Raw genomic sequence first — 13,959 nt, 5'->3', positions numbered from 1 at the left:
CAAATTAACATGATCAATACCATAATAACGAAAGCTCAATAAATAAATGAAAAAATAAACACACCATCTAAATAATAATCATCATGGACACGATCCAATATTCTCTGAAAATCTATAAAGTCAATGATAGTCCATGGTAGAAACAATATTTTGTAGCGATGAGAGGTTGGTCTACAACTATCCTCACAATCGACAACAACAAAACGACTGATAATAATCCAACTTCCAACATTAACGCGCGAATTTGCAATTGATCATCTTTAACTGTGGTCTGAATTTTTTCACACCTTGAAAAATCACATGTATTTTTATCTAAGAACAAAGCATTTTTTATTAGATATCACCTGAAAAAAATAATTTTTTTCTTTTGATATAATAAATACATGTTCATCGGATAATATGACCTCCAAAAAAGAACGTTTGGAAATTAGCCGATGCATCCACGTCTATAAAACCATAAAAAATATAGTACAATCAGCTTTCAAGGGTCTAACAAGAAACACACCCCCCAAAATACATTAAGCCAAGTGGCACCGTATAAGTCCAAATAGGAGCCTGGTGGCCTGAAACACTAATATCATTTCCGATGAGTATATCGTCCGACTTAACACTATGATGATCATCTACATCGTCATTGCTCTCAGTCTCATCATTCGACTCAACATCATCATCTTTGTCACCATCATCGGTGGAGTCAGCACTGTCTTCGTCTTCATCATCATTGCTATCACCATCAGAACGATCACTCGAACCATCAGATCTTTCTAAGATTCACCATCATCTAAATCATCATCAGAATCGTAGAAATCTGTTTGGTCCATACCACGTCCGGATAACACCTCAATGTCATCAGAATCACAATCTTCTGCAAAATAAACATAAGAAAATACTCATATAATCCAAAGTAACTATCATGTATAAATTAAAACAAAACAAATTATAATTAGTATATGTATTATTTTTTAAAATATATATATATATGTATATATATATACCATTGAACCCATCAGTTTCTTTCTTTACAAACCAAGCTTTCCTCTCAAAATCCCAAAGAAAGGTCTTAAGAGTACGGTCTGTCAAACTAACATGTCCAGAACCTAAAATTACAAAATATATGTCAGAGCAAACATAAACACGCATAAAAAAAATTTACAAAACGGTATATAGAAGACTTAAATAACAGGACGGGCAAGAGTACCTCCTTTAGTCAAAAACTTTTGATCAAAAACAGAATCATGATCTACGTAAAACAAACAAAGTATTAATATATTCGTAGAATAATAACTGGAGTAAAGTTAAAGAAGAGAATAAGTATGTGAGTTTGAAGAGATTGTAGAGAGAATCAAAAGATTAAAGAGAATTAAGAGATCATTGCTCTAATACCATGTTGATATATGTGAAATAAAGAAAGTAGAGGAGTGATGAGATTAGAGAGAAAGAGTGAAGTGGAAAGAATTTCATAAATGTATTCATCAATCTCGGTTACAATTCTTTTATAGAGGAGACAAAGAGCATAAGAACCCTAGAAGATATTTTCTCTCTACACTAAAAGACGACAGATCAATTAAAGACAAAACAAAGAAAAAAGAAGTTGTCTTTGATAGCGACGTGACCTTAGCTTGAATTCAATATAAGGTCATATGTGTTTCTTAGTCTCCAACGTCTCTTATATTCTTCTTTTCCCTCCAATGGTCTTCTCCTTGAGCAGAATTCATATGGTCCTATTCTATTAAGGCTCTCAATGCATTTTTTTTAAAGGTGTTTGGTCTCTTTATCCTTATTGTACTTTCTCAATTCACATGATATCACAAAACGATTAATCTAGTACTAAAAAATCATTTAATGGTTGAAAAATGATATGAGCATGCCACATCAAATTAAAACTTCAGAATGTAATTGAGGTTTTGAAAATAGGCCAACCAGATGAGAAGCTTAAGTTTTTACAAATCAAGAAAAAGTAAAATGTAATTACAGATATTTTTGGTACAAATGAATCAACCATGAACGTTTTATTGTATCATAGATTTAAGATGCATTTTTCATATTTCACCAAAAATATCATTTTAACATATTTCACACATATTTTAAAAAATTAGTAAAAGTTTTACATTATTTTTTATTAATATATACAACAATTGTTTTCTAATTAAAATATTAAAATAACAAAGTTAAAATTAGATTTTTGTATAATATTTTGTATTGAAAAGATAAAATAATAATCTTTTGTAAAATAAAAAAACTTCAAAAATAACACTATGTATTTGAAGAAAGAGAAAATATTTCAAATATCTATTATATTAAAACAGAAGCACTTTTAGTGTTTGTATCCAAACACTCCTAAATTTTTTTTTTAAATAATTATTTGAAAACTGTTTTAAAATTTTCCTATTTTTTTGCTATATTATTTAAAAAATATATTTTCTTTTATATAAAAAAAGTAATTTCAAAAATTAGATATCAATTTAGATAACTAAAGATTTTCTTAATATAAATTATATTGAATTTAAATTATAAATATCTAAAAAAATGCAATTAAGTTTAGACTTCTTTAAATATAATTTAGATTTAATTTAACATTTGAAATTTAAATAAAATTTTCATAATAAACATATGATTAACGAATATGTTATTGTGTTTTTTCAATCATAATCAATCAGCCAAAAAATTTACATATTAAAATTGATAAATATTTATATTTTATGGTAGTTTGATGGGATGAGTTAGATTTTTTTTATAATTATGGTTTTATGCGGGTTAAGTTATCAAACATGCAAGATATTAAGCCAACAATATTTCAAAATTAGTAAATATGTTATTATATAGTAATATCAACAGATGAGTTAGAATTATGTTTTTATAACTAAGTCTTTTTCGCATTAATAAAATAAATGAATTAGAATTATGTTTTTATAATAATTGTTTTTTTCGATTATTAGAATGATCGTGTTATAATTATGTTTTTATGTTTGCGGTCATAATAATATTAACAGAAAAAATTAAATATAAGTTATATATATAAATAAAAAATGAATTTTATCATTTATTAAAAAATTATATCTAAAAAATTATAAATTATATTACAAAATTTAATAAAATTTTCGTGCGAATATATGGATAAATTTTAGTTTTAATTTAAAAAAAGAGAAGGAGAAAAACAACATAGGTAGGAAATGGATGAAATGAGGAACGGTGATTCAGCACCGACACATGTGTATGCGTCGCATGGGATAACTACCCACCCACGATTTTCTTGATTTTCGTTATTCGCTCATTGCGAATACACTAAGCAAGGCAGGGAGAGAGATTAAGCTGCGTGACCTACACCGAGAGCGAGAGAGAGAGAAAGAGAGAGATTGAGAGAAGAAGAACTCCCTCTCGTGCCCCTGGATCTGACTCCGTTGAAGAACTCGGAATCTGGATCTGCTTCAGGTTTGCTCTTTTCAATTCGCGAATTTCCTAGATCTGTCGTTGCATCGTCTTTATTTCTCGCTATTTGATTTGGTATTGATTGTTTTCGCATAGACATTTCGTCGATATTCGTTGTTACTCGTACCAATTATCGATTAGCTTTTGGATTATTAGTTTGCGTTAATGATCAGATGGGATCCGATATTCCAAATTGAAAGTCGACGAACTGTTTTCGATCTGTTGATCTTGCGATATATATGACATTAGTTCCGAATCTGGATTTTACGCATCGTGTTTGGTGCCTTAATCTATATGCATGAACATTTGGATTTTTGATTTCTTCTTTTGAATGTTTGCTCTGTAGCATATATGGATGTGCATTTCATGAAACTTGACTATTTGGAGTTATTTTGTTATGATGCTGTGTCTAAATCAATCACTTACTAACGTGAGAGAAGTTTTTTTTTGCTTCATACAGGAAGAAAAATGTTTGCTTTGTACCGAGTTTTCGTCTTGCTGGTTTTTGTTTGTCAGCTGTGCAATGGGTTCTACTTGCCAGGGAGTTATATGCACACATATTCAAACGGAGACTCAATCTTAGCCAAAGTCAATTCATTGACATCTATCGAAACTGAGCTTCCTTTCAGTTTCTATAGTCTTCCTTACTGCAAACCGCTTGAGGGCATTAAGAAAAGTGCTGAGAATCTTGGGGAGCTTCTCATGGGGGATCAGATTGATAACTCTGCTTATAGGTTTCGGATGAACACGAACGAGTCTCTCTATCTCTGTACCACGAGTCCTCTGAATGAGCATGAGGTCAAGCTCTTAAAACAGAGAACGCGCGAGTTGTACCAAGTGAATATGATTCTAGATAACTTGCCAGCATTGAGATTTGCCAAACAAAATGGGGTTACCATCCAGTGGACTGGATACCCTGTTGGATATTCACCACCCAACAGCAATGATGATTACATCATTAATCATCTGAAGTTTAAGGTGTTGGTCCATGAATACGAAGGCAATGTCATGGAGGTAATTGGTACGGGTGAAGAAGGTATGGGTGTGATCTCTGAAGCTGATAAAAAGAAGGCCCTGGGCTACGAGGTAGTTGGATTTGAGGTTGTTCCCTGTAGTGTGAAGTATGATCCTGCAAAAATGACGAAGCTTCACATGTATGACCCTGTTACTTCTGTTAACTGTCCGCTGGAGCTTGAAAAAGCTCAGATCATAAAAGAACATGAAAGAATAACCTTCACGTATGAAGTCGAATTTGTTAGGAGTGAGACAAGATGGCCATCGAGATGGGATGCCTATTTGAAAATGGAAGGTGCTCGCGTCCATTGGTTCTCTATTCTGAACTCGCTTATGGTAATCTTCTTCCTCGCCGGTATAGTCTTTGTTATATTCCTGAGGACAGTGAGAAGGGATTTGACAAAGTACGAAGAACTAGACAAGGAAGCGCAGGCACAGATGAATGAGGAACTCTCTGGATGGAAACTTGTTGTCGGAGATGTGTTCCGAGAACCAGAGCTATCCAAGCTACTATGTATTATGGTGGGAGACGGTGTTAGGATTACAGGAATGGCTGTTGTCACAATTGTTTTTGCAGCACTTGGTTTCATGTCACCTGCTTCTAGAGGAATGTTACTAACCGGCATGATAATTCTCTATCTTTTCTTGGGTATAGCTGCTGGGTACGCTGGTATTCGGCTCTGGAGAACCGTCAAAGGAACTTCAGAAGGATGGAGATCACTTTCTTGGTCTATCGCATGCTTCTTCCCTGGTATTGCTTTTGTTATACTAACAGTGTTGAATTTCCTTCTCTGGAGCAGCAACAGCACCGGTGCCATCCCAATATCACTGTACTTTGAGCTCTTGGCTCTCTGGTTCTGCATCTCGGTTCCACTCACCTTGTTCGGAGGATTCTTAGGCACACGAGCAGAAACAATCCAGTTTCCAGTGAGAACCAACCAGATTCCAAGGGAAATCCCAGAACGGAAATACCCGTCATGGCTTCTCGTCCTTGGAGCAGGAACACTTCCTTTCGGGACCCTATTCATAGAACTCTTCTTCATCTTCTCCAGCATATGGTTAGGTAGATTCTACTACGTGTTCGGGTTCTTGCTCATCGTTCTACTTCTTTTAGTAGTCGTGTGTGCAGAAGTATCAGTGGTCTTGACCTATATGCACCTCTGCGTCGAAGATTGGAGATGGTGGTGGAAGGCGTTCTACGCGTCTGGTTCAGTTGCTTTGTACGTTTTTGCGTACTCTATCAACTATTTGGTCTTTGATCTGCAAAGTCTGAGCGGACCGGTCTCTGCTATGCTTTACATTGGTTACTCTCTGCTTATGGCAATTGCAATCATGCTCGCTACTGGAACCATTGGCTTTCTCACTTCGTTTTACTTCGTCCATTATCTCTTTTCCTCTGTCAAAATCGATTGATACTTGACGAGAAAAATCTCACCCGTTGATGTTTGCTTTTTTTCTAAAGCAATTTTCTGGTGTTGTTTTTTTTGTCAGTACTAGACTTGTAGAGTCCACCACTATTTTACATGTTTTTGTTTTCTTTTAATATTCGGACCTATATTACCCTTATATGTTTGTTTTTTTTTCCTTACAATTCCACCTCTTGTGTTTTTCGGGACTATTGAGTAGAAAGAAAATAAACCTTTTTTTCTTGCTTCTCCGTTGGTTCGGTTTAAATTTCTGTTTTTGGTTTATACACACAATTCTATGATGGCCTGGCTTAAGAAAATGCATTCGACGATTAACTCTTTACCAAGGTGTGTCGTGACTCGTGAGAAACTAAACACAGAACGCTTCTCTGGCTTTTCTAAGGCTCATATCGGCTCAGGCCATCATTACCTCCATGTGGCAAGAGAGCAATGCGCGGATCTACAAAGGTATCCACACTCTGGCAGCTGGGCTGCTCAAGATGATCGATCGAGGAATAAGGAACACTTGCTCTGCAAGAAGACCTCGCTGATGCTTTTGCGTTATGGTTTCAATACTCTTCTCGTTAGTGTTTTTCTGTTTTATGTTCTTGTACTGGGCTCTGTTCATACTGGAATATCTTTGCCATTGTAAGGCACCTTTTTCCCCTTTTTCATCTATGTAATCTGGTCCGTTAAGATAAGTATAACACCAGGAATTTTAGCCAAAAAATAAAAGCGAAACGTAATTATTTGTTTCTTTGGCATTAGGCGTTTTCTTGAATCTCATTGGTTAATGCAAATGCGATTCTGCTAGTTTTAATCATAACGTTCATCAAATTTCAAATTATATGTAATATAGTTTCGGTATATTAAAATTATTTCCTGAGAAGTTAAAGTTGATTTGTATATGTGACCAAGTACATTTATTTAGATATTACTTTGTGAAGTTTCAATGATCTGAATCTATATATTGTTCGTTTGAAAAAACATATTATTTCGTAGAATATATATAAGATAGTGTTGGAATAAATTCAATCATTCTTACATAAATGAATTATATGATTATATGTGGCATCAATGACTTTTTTAGAGGTAGGCCCATTCGGATTCGGAAGATCTAGCACGATAGGTCATCTATTTTCAGATTCGTCGTGTCTGACAGTGCAAGCCATGCTGTCTGAAACAAGAAAGTCAGAAACTGAGTGGTCAAGAGGAAGAGAAGCCACATTCTCTATGTCGTAGACCTAAGCTCGGTGAAGGGTTATGATATAAAAAAGTGTAGTCCGCACAGATACCCGGAGAGCGAAGTCATCCATTCTCAGCAGCCCGGTCCCAGTATCGAGGGAATCAGACCAGGTATGAGTAAACCTTTTAGGCAGAAACACTATTCAAATTTGTCTCCACTTGACAAAAGGGATTTGCCTTAGTTCGATTTGATTAGCCATACCCTTACAAACCCACGAGATTGACATTTAATGCATCTTCCTTATCTGTGTCACGTGACAGTGACCTTTCGCAGGAGCCAAGAGGAAAAGAAGAGGTTCAGCAAAGACCAATACCGCGTCTGAACCGCCGACCCGACTCGTACATTGAAGACGAAAAGGACGCGTCAAGGAACGGTCTTGCAGCAGGCAGAACACGCCAAAGAAAGTTGGTGCGACCGTCAGAAGCATGACGCCATCGTAAGATTCGAACGCAGTCAAGACGGGTCGTGGGCCGACCCACCCGACTCTTTATTCGCAGATCGACCTGGTATACTAACCCGGGTTAGGTAACTCCTTATAAATACTTTGCCGTTTCCATGAGAAAGGAGGTCACATTTTTAGCCATCTTAAGTATCACGATATCTCTCTAGATATTTGTGGTTCTTAAGTTCAGGCATTCAACACTCTTCTGACCATCTTTTCGGTCATTCCTTTTTAGATCACCTCCACGGCGGTTCCTAAACTGTGGAGTACTTTCACCTATAAACTCTTTATTTTTTTCTCTTTCCACCGCTAAAAGCCCATTTCCTCCCAAAGGCACGGGTAGATCTAACCTTTTTCAAGGACTCTCGGCCTACTTCCTTTCACTCGTTTTCCGACTTCTTTCTACTATCTGATTAGCCACTTGGTGGTCTTTTAGAGCTTTTTTCTGATTTGTGCATCAGAGAACCTTCAGAAAACACACCCCCGTCGTGTTTTCCGGGCCGTCACGTTTTCTCTGTTTTACAAGAGACTTGCCATACTCGAGGACCAAAAATCCCCTAAACAATTTGGGCTAGAAGGATGGGGGCAACACTCTCAAAAGGCAAAACAGATCTAGTTTATCTTGAGTCAGAAAGCCGCCACAGAACCCAGATCTGGAGGCAACAAACCAGAAACGAGTAATTAGCGGAATACGCGCAACGATCCAGGACTGGCGTCTGACGACGAATTCAAAAAGAAAAAAACGAACAAGCTCGAAACATCCGGTGATCCAAAGGGCCCCCACCGGAACGGGGAAGGAAGAAGTGAGAAAGGCAAAATTGTGGAAGACCAGCTCGCCGAAACCTGGTTATGTTTGAGAATCCAGATCGATGTAACGAAAGCAAAAAGAAAGGAGTAAAGGGAACATGTCGATCCAAATAGATAAACGAGAAGAAAAATTCAGGTAACAAGTACAAGGTTCCACAAAAAAAAAAAGGACAATAACAATGACGACGCAGAAGATAGAAAGTTACGAAGATCGACGCGGTCTCTTTACTCCCCTCGAAAAATGGGATAAAAAGTGTGTTCACTAGCGGATTCATAGAGGTGGAAGGAGTACCCAACGCTGAGGGAGAATCCCTCCTCGCGGAATCGACGCTAGAAGGGGAATCAGGAGGAGGTTAATCGCTGGAGCCCGTCAGACCGTCGTACTTGGCCCGAGCCGCCGTCAGGGCATCCAGCGACTCTAAGGAAAGAACCCGTGCAAAAAAAAAAAACTTATATAGAGGATCGCAAAGAAATTGGAGGCGAATAAGAAGAAGCAAAGATAGAATGCATTACTAGGGGGAACAAAAGGAGACTCTGAGGATGAGTGCAGAAGAAAGGCCGGATCCATCAAATCCTCATCTAGATAAAAGAGAGCTTCGGAGAACTAGGCGACAAGATCTACGCATTCCAGGAAAGAACCTGGAGAAAGTGGACCACTCAAACGGCGACAAGTGTAAATAAGCACGATGGGCACAAGGAACAAAGGACGAAGTCACTCACCAGAAGGAGTCCAGACTGATCGTACAACCCCACGCTGGCACAGTGGATGAAGACGTAATCATCATCTTCGGAGCGGTCGAATAACGACATTGGGGAATCGATCGGAGAGCGACCACATCCTCGAGAGACTAGGTTAAACCGGCAGGAGCCGTAATCCCTGCGAGAAGCACGAAAGGCATACAACACCATTTCTCCGGTAACGGCTATCCCGAAAAGATCGAGAACCTCGTTCAGGCCCTTTAGTGCACCTAAGTGCGAAGCCCAAAGGCGTTGATTAAGCCCCACAACTGCAACCCCAGTTGACTAGGGGCAAGGGTCAGAAACCGATAAACGTCGATCATGAGCTAAGACAGGTTCCATTAGAAACCAAAGGCGGTGAAGGACAAGAAAATGGTCATGTACCCCGTCGGTGGGTTTGTAGAGGTAGATTCGGGTCCGGGGGCAAGCTCCAGTGTAGGATGCATCACAGACATCTCAAAATATTGTGACTGAAGGGAAGAGCCGCCGTTAGAAGAGTCACTGGAAGAAGACATATTAACAGAAGAAGATGAAAAAACGAAGAGACGCGAAATAGCAGAAGGGGCGAGTAAGAAGAATTTAGGATGAGAGAAAAAAGAAACATAGCAATGAACCATTTATAGGAGGAATCGTCGTAATGGAAGTTAGAGAGACGCCCACCAAAATAGGCCATGTGGACGGTTGAAAGAGAGAGTGGGGTTAAAATAGCCAAAGACCCACTTGAGGAGAGAGGCAAAGCGGCAGAGAAAGAGTACCCTCCGAGGAGCTTGAAAATAATTGTATAAAGTCGGGAGGCACATGTAAGGCATGCGTGGACAGTAATGATGAAAGCATATGAATAATTTAAACGTATCGGAGAGCGAATTGAGAACAACGAGATATAGACACGAGGGAGAAGATGAACAAGGCGGGGGAATTTATCCAAGAAGGATAATAGCAACAAAGGCCTCGTGGGCCCAACAAGATGTAACCAAAGGAGAAGCCAATCAGATGGATCTGAAGACGCAAAGGTCAAGGGACCACAGGAAGGATCGGCCCACTCATGACCCAGCAGCGACGGGAAGGCCTCAACCAGAGAAAGAACTTCCCTAGCAAAGGAAAAATCCTTGGGGGAGATCAAACCTCAAGGGAAAAGGAATTCCTGGAAAGATGAAAGGCGAAGGAGATAGTGTAGGCCTGGCAGAGGAATTGGAGAGGAGAATCAGACACAGAGGAGGAAATGGTGAAGTCCCCTGGCGAAGGAGAAACATAAGAAGAAAGAAAAATTACAAAGAGGAATTAATCAGAGAAATAAAAAAAGGAAGTTCTCCCACTTAATTTTCTCGCCACCAAATGTGATTCTCCGACTCTCCTGGAGAAAAATTGCTTTGACATTCAGGGTGTTTACCCCGACAAGGCCAGCGCAGTAGAGGATTAGCCTGTCTATTGATACCATGTCTTTGGAAATGATCTAACCACCTGGGGGCATGCTGCTCTGTGGACAATATAACCGTCCACTAGGAATCTTGTCGGAATCGCATCCCTCAGCCTAGGACTGGTTCTCTTTGCAGATCGATATGCCAGTTTTGGTGTGCTTCGTGGTGGATGGCTCTCCCTTTAAGAACCAGATATTGCCAGGCTGGCAGGACGACACCCCCTCTGGAACCTGACTGACGACCAGGCATTGTACCATTTATGGTACGAGTCCATGACTCAAGGTCACTTTGCCCACGATAGGTGACTCAGGCATCGTATCCTTTGTGACCTACGATCCCAGGTCATTTCACTCCCGGTGTCTGACTCAGGAAACACGTCTTTCGTTTTACAATGCCACATGTTAGACTTTATAAACAGTCCTTCGGCCTTGACCTTCTAGGGTCGACAGAGACTCAAGAAAATGAAAGAAAGCTTGCGAAAGACTCTTGTAAAAGTAAATAAAGCAAAATGGAAACATTACTAAAGTTCTCGACTAAATTTAAAGGAAATATAACTAATAGAGACCTTAAGACAAATTCTGCAAAACAAAGAGAGGGAAACTCGTTAGTTTAAAATATAATTAAACCAAACACTCACCTTGGTGTCGTTTTTACACTTGGTCCGCTTGTAGCTTCAATGGAGAAGATCATGCGAGCTCCTTGAGTCTTTATTAGTGGGCATTCAACAGCTGGTGTAGACTTGATGCTTGTATCGCCTTGATCTTGATCTTCAAGCTTTAGTTCTTCCTCACTCTGGTAATTTTCCTTTATGAATAGCATCTTGTCCTCAGTTAAACTCATTGCTACTTGGTTAAGAAGCGGCTGATCAAGGCCGAGTTGATCAATGCCTTTGGTGATGTCTTCCAAGCTGCTTTGGTTGATCAGGGTGTCCATGGCATTGTTGAACTCTTCTCTGAGCTTTCTTAGTCCTGATCTTGTCCTTGGAGGATTCTTCATGGTTGGAAAAGTATCTTTAGAGGCCATGTCCTCATCATTCTCTCCCTCTTGAGAAACTTCTGGCCTCAGAACTGTTTCACCTGCATGAAAAGGGGAGAGATCAACAACATTGAAATTCGGTGAAATGTGTAACTCACCTGGTAAGTCTAGCTTGTAGGCATTGTTGCTGATGCATTCTAAGACTTTAAAGGGTCCATTGACACGAGGTGTAAGCTTTGATTTCCTCTGGTTTGGGAACCTCTCCAGCCTCATATGGATCCAAACCCAATCTCCCGGTTCAAAAATGAGCTCCTTGCGGTTCTTGTCAGCTTGCTGCTTGTATTGGGCAGTCTTCTTTCCCAAGTTATCCTTTGTCTTTTGATGGAGCTTCTTGATGAGCTCGGCTTTGTTTTCCCCATCTTGGTTGGTGAACGCTAGTGGCGGTAATGGCTTTAGATCAAGAGGTGTTTCCGGCTTAAATCCATACACAATCTCAAAAGGTGATAGCTTAGTTCTCGAATGGGTGGCATGGTTATAAGCAAATTCAACATAAGGAATGCAATCTAGCCAATTCTTTAAATTGTTACTGACTGTGGCCCTCAAAAGGGTGGACAAGGTGCGGTTCACCATCTCAGTTTGTCCATCGGTCTGAGGGTGACAAGTGGTGTAGAAAAGCAACTTGGTGCCGAGCTTCCTCCACAACGTTCTCCAGAAATGACTCAGGAATTTGGCGTCTCGGTCGGATACAATGGTGCGAGGTAAACCATGTAGGCGTACCACTTCTTTGAAGAACAGGTCAGCAGTTTGTGATGCATCATTTGTTTTGGCACAAGGGATGAAGTGTGCCATCTTTGAGAACCGATCCACCACCACAAAGATTGAATCCCTGTTTCTTATCTTTGGCAATCCTAAAACAAATTCCATAGATATATCCACCCAAGGCTTGTTAGGAATTGGCAAAGGCATATAGAGTCCATAGGGGTGTGACCTGGACTTGGTTTTAAGGCATGTGATACATCTCGAGCAAAACCGCTCCACGTCTCTCTTGAGGTGCGGCCAGAAGAAATGTTCAACGAGAACACTTAGAGTCTTGTCCACTCCAAAATGTCCCATCAAGCCTCCTCCATGAGATTCTTTCATTAAGAGTTGTCTCATTGAACCCTGCGGGATACACAAACGTTTATCTCTGAACAGAAAGCCATCATGCAAGTAAAATAAACCAAATACTCCCTTTTGGCATTCTCTGAAGATGTCACCAAAGTTGGGATCAACCTCATCGTTCTTCTTGATGTGCTCAAACCCCATTACTTTTGCCTCTATAGTGTTGAAAGCGTGTATCTTCTAGACAGGGCATCGGCGACTATGATCTCTTTTTCCTTCTTGTATTTGATTATATAGGGAAAATCTGATACAAACTCTAGCCATCTAGCATGCCTCCTCTTAAGTGTTGTTTGGCCTCTCAGATGCTTGAGTGTCTCATGATCAGTGTGTATGATGAATTCTTTGGCCAACAAGTAATGTTGTCAAGTCTCTAAAGATCGCACCAATGCATACAACTCCTTGTCGTAGGTGGGATAGTTCAGGGCAGCTCCACTTAGCTTCTCACTGAAGTAAGCCACGGGTCTACCTCCTTGAGCGAGCACAGCTCCAATACCTAAACCTGAGGCATCACACTCAATCTCAAAGGTTTTATCAAAATTAGGTCAAATTAAAACTGGTGCATGGGTTAAAGGATCTTTGAGAGTTTGAAATGCTTCCTCTTGCGCTGGTCCCCATGTGAACGCCACATCCTTTTAATACAGCTGTGAGAGGAGCGGCCAAGGTGCTAAAATCCTTAACAAAACGCCGGTAAAAACTTGCTAGCCCATGGAAACTCCAAACATGTCCAATGCTTGTTGGGGTAGGCCACAATTGTATTGCTCTCAATTTATCCTGATCCACCTGTAGACCCTGTGAACTCACCACAAATCCTAAAAACACAAGCTCATTAGTGCAAAATGTGTACTACTTGAGGTTTGCATAAATACCTTCTTTGCGAAGAGTCTCTAGAACTTGCTCAAGGTGTTGTATATGGTCAGTAAGACACTTGCTGTAAATAATATATCATCAAAATATACTACTACGAACTTACTGATGTATGCCTTTAAAACATGATTCATGAGCCGCATGAATGTACTTGGGGCATTGGTGAGGTCGAATGGCATAACTAGCCATTCATATAGACCTTGCTTGGTCTTGAAGGCTGTTTTCCACTCATCTCCTTCCTTCATTCTCACCTGATGGTAACCACTTCGGAGATCCACCTTAGAAAAGATCGTTGAGCCATGTAACTCGTCCAGCATGTCATCTAGTCTCGGTATGGGATGGCAATACTTGATGGTGATGTTATTTATGGCCCTACAATCTACACACATTCTGCATGTACCATCTTTCTTGGGAACTAGCATAACAGGCACATCACACGGGTTAAGGCTCTCCCTGATGTAGCCT

At 39.6% G+C, this 13,959-nt stretch overlaps 2 protein-coding genes across 2 annotated transcripts; one reads left to right on the top strand and one right to left on the bottom strand.

Annotated features, from left to right (window-relative positions):
* Positions 1–350: 350 nt before the first annotated feature.
* LOC112082171 lies at positions 351–3,526 on the bottom strand. Its single transcript, XM_024149271.1, has 5 exons — positions 3,408–3,526; positions 1,384–1,490; positions 1,199–1,240; positions 996–1,097; positions 351–865 (listed from the first exon to the last, which is right to left on the bottom strand). The coding sequence occupies exons 1-5, from the start codon at positions 3,524–3,526 to the stop codon at positions 765–767; spliced, it is 471 nt and encodes a 156-aa protein (XP_024005039.1). The 3' UTR covers positions 351–764.
* LOC18030741 (transmembrane 9 superfamily member 12) lies at positions 3,224–6,094 on the top strand. Its single transcript, XM_006414951.2, has 2 exons — positions 3,224–3,429; positions 3,887–6,094. Exon 2 carries the CDS (start codon positions 3,895–3,897, stop codon positions 5,851–5,853), a length of 1,959 nt encoding a protein of 652 aa, XP_006415014.1. The 5' UTR covers positions 3,224–3,429; positions 3,887–3,894; the 3' UTR covers positions 5,854–6,094.
* The last annotated feature ends 7,865 nt before the right edge of the window (positions 6,095–13,959 follow it).

The sequence above is a fragment of the Eutrema salsugineum genome, unplaced genomic scaffold (genome assembly GCF_000478725.1).
Source record: "Eutrema salsugineum unplaced genomic scaffold, Eutsalg1_0 scaffold_1, whole genome shotgun sequence".
Lineage (NCBI taxonomy): Eukaryota > Viridiplantae > Streptophyta > Magnoliopsida > Brassicales > Brassicaceae > Eutrema > Eutrema salsugineum.
Note: the sequence above shows the minus strand (reverse complement) of the source record. Positions and strands in the feature narration are given on the sequence as shown.

Excerpts from the sequence above, each read along its gene's own strand:
- LOC18030741 (XM_006414951.2), top strand. The coding sequence starts at position 3,895 with ATGTTTGCTTTGTACCGAGTTTTCGTCTTGCTGGTTTTTGTTTGTCAG.
- LOC112082171 (XM_024149271.1), bottom strand. The coding sequence starts at position 3,526 with ATGTCTATGCGAAAACAATCAATACCAAATCAAATAGCGAGAAATAAA. Across the intron at positions 1,241-1,383 it reads ATTTCACATATATCAACATG|ATCATGATTCTGTTTTTGAT; the intron begins GTATTAGAGCAA and ends TGTTTTACGTAG. Across the intron at positions 866-995 it reads AGAAACTGATGGGTTCAATG|AAGATTGTGATTCTGATGAC; the intron begins GTATATATATAT and ends TTTATTTTGCAG.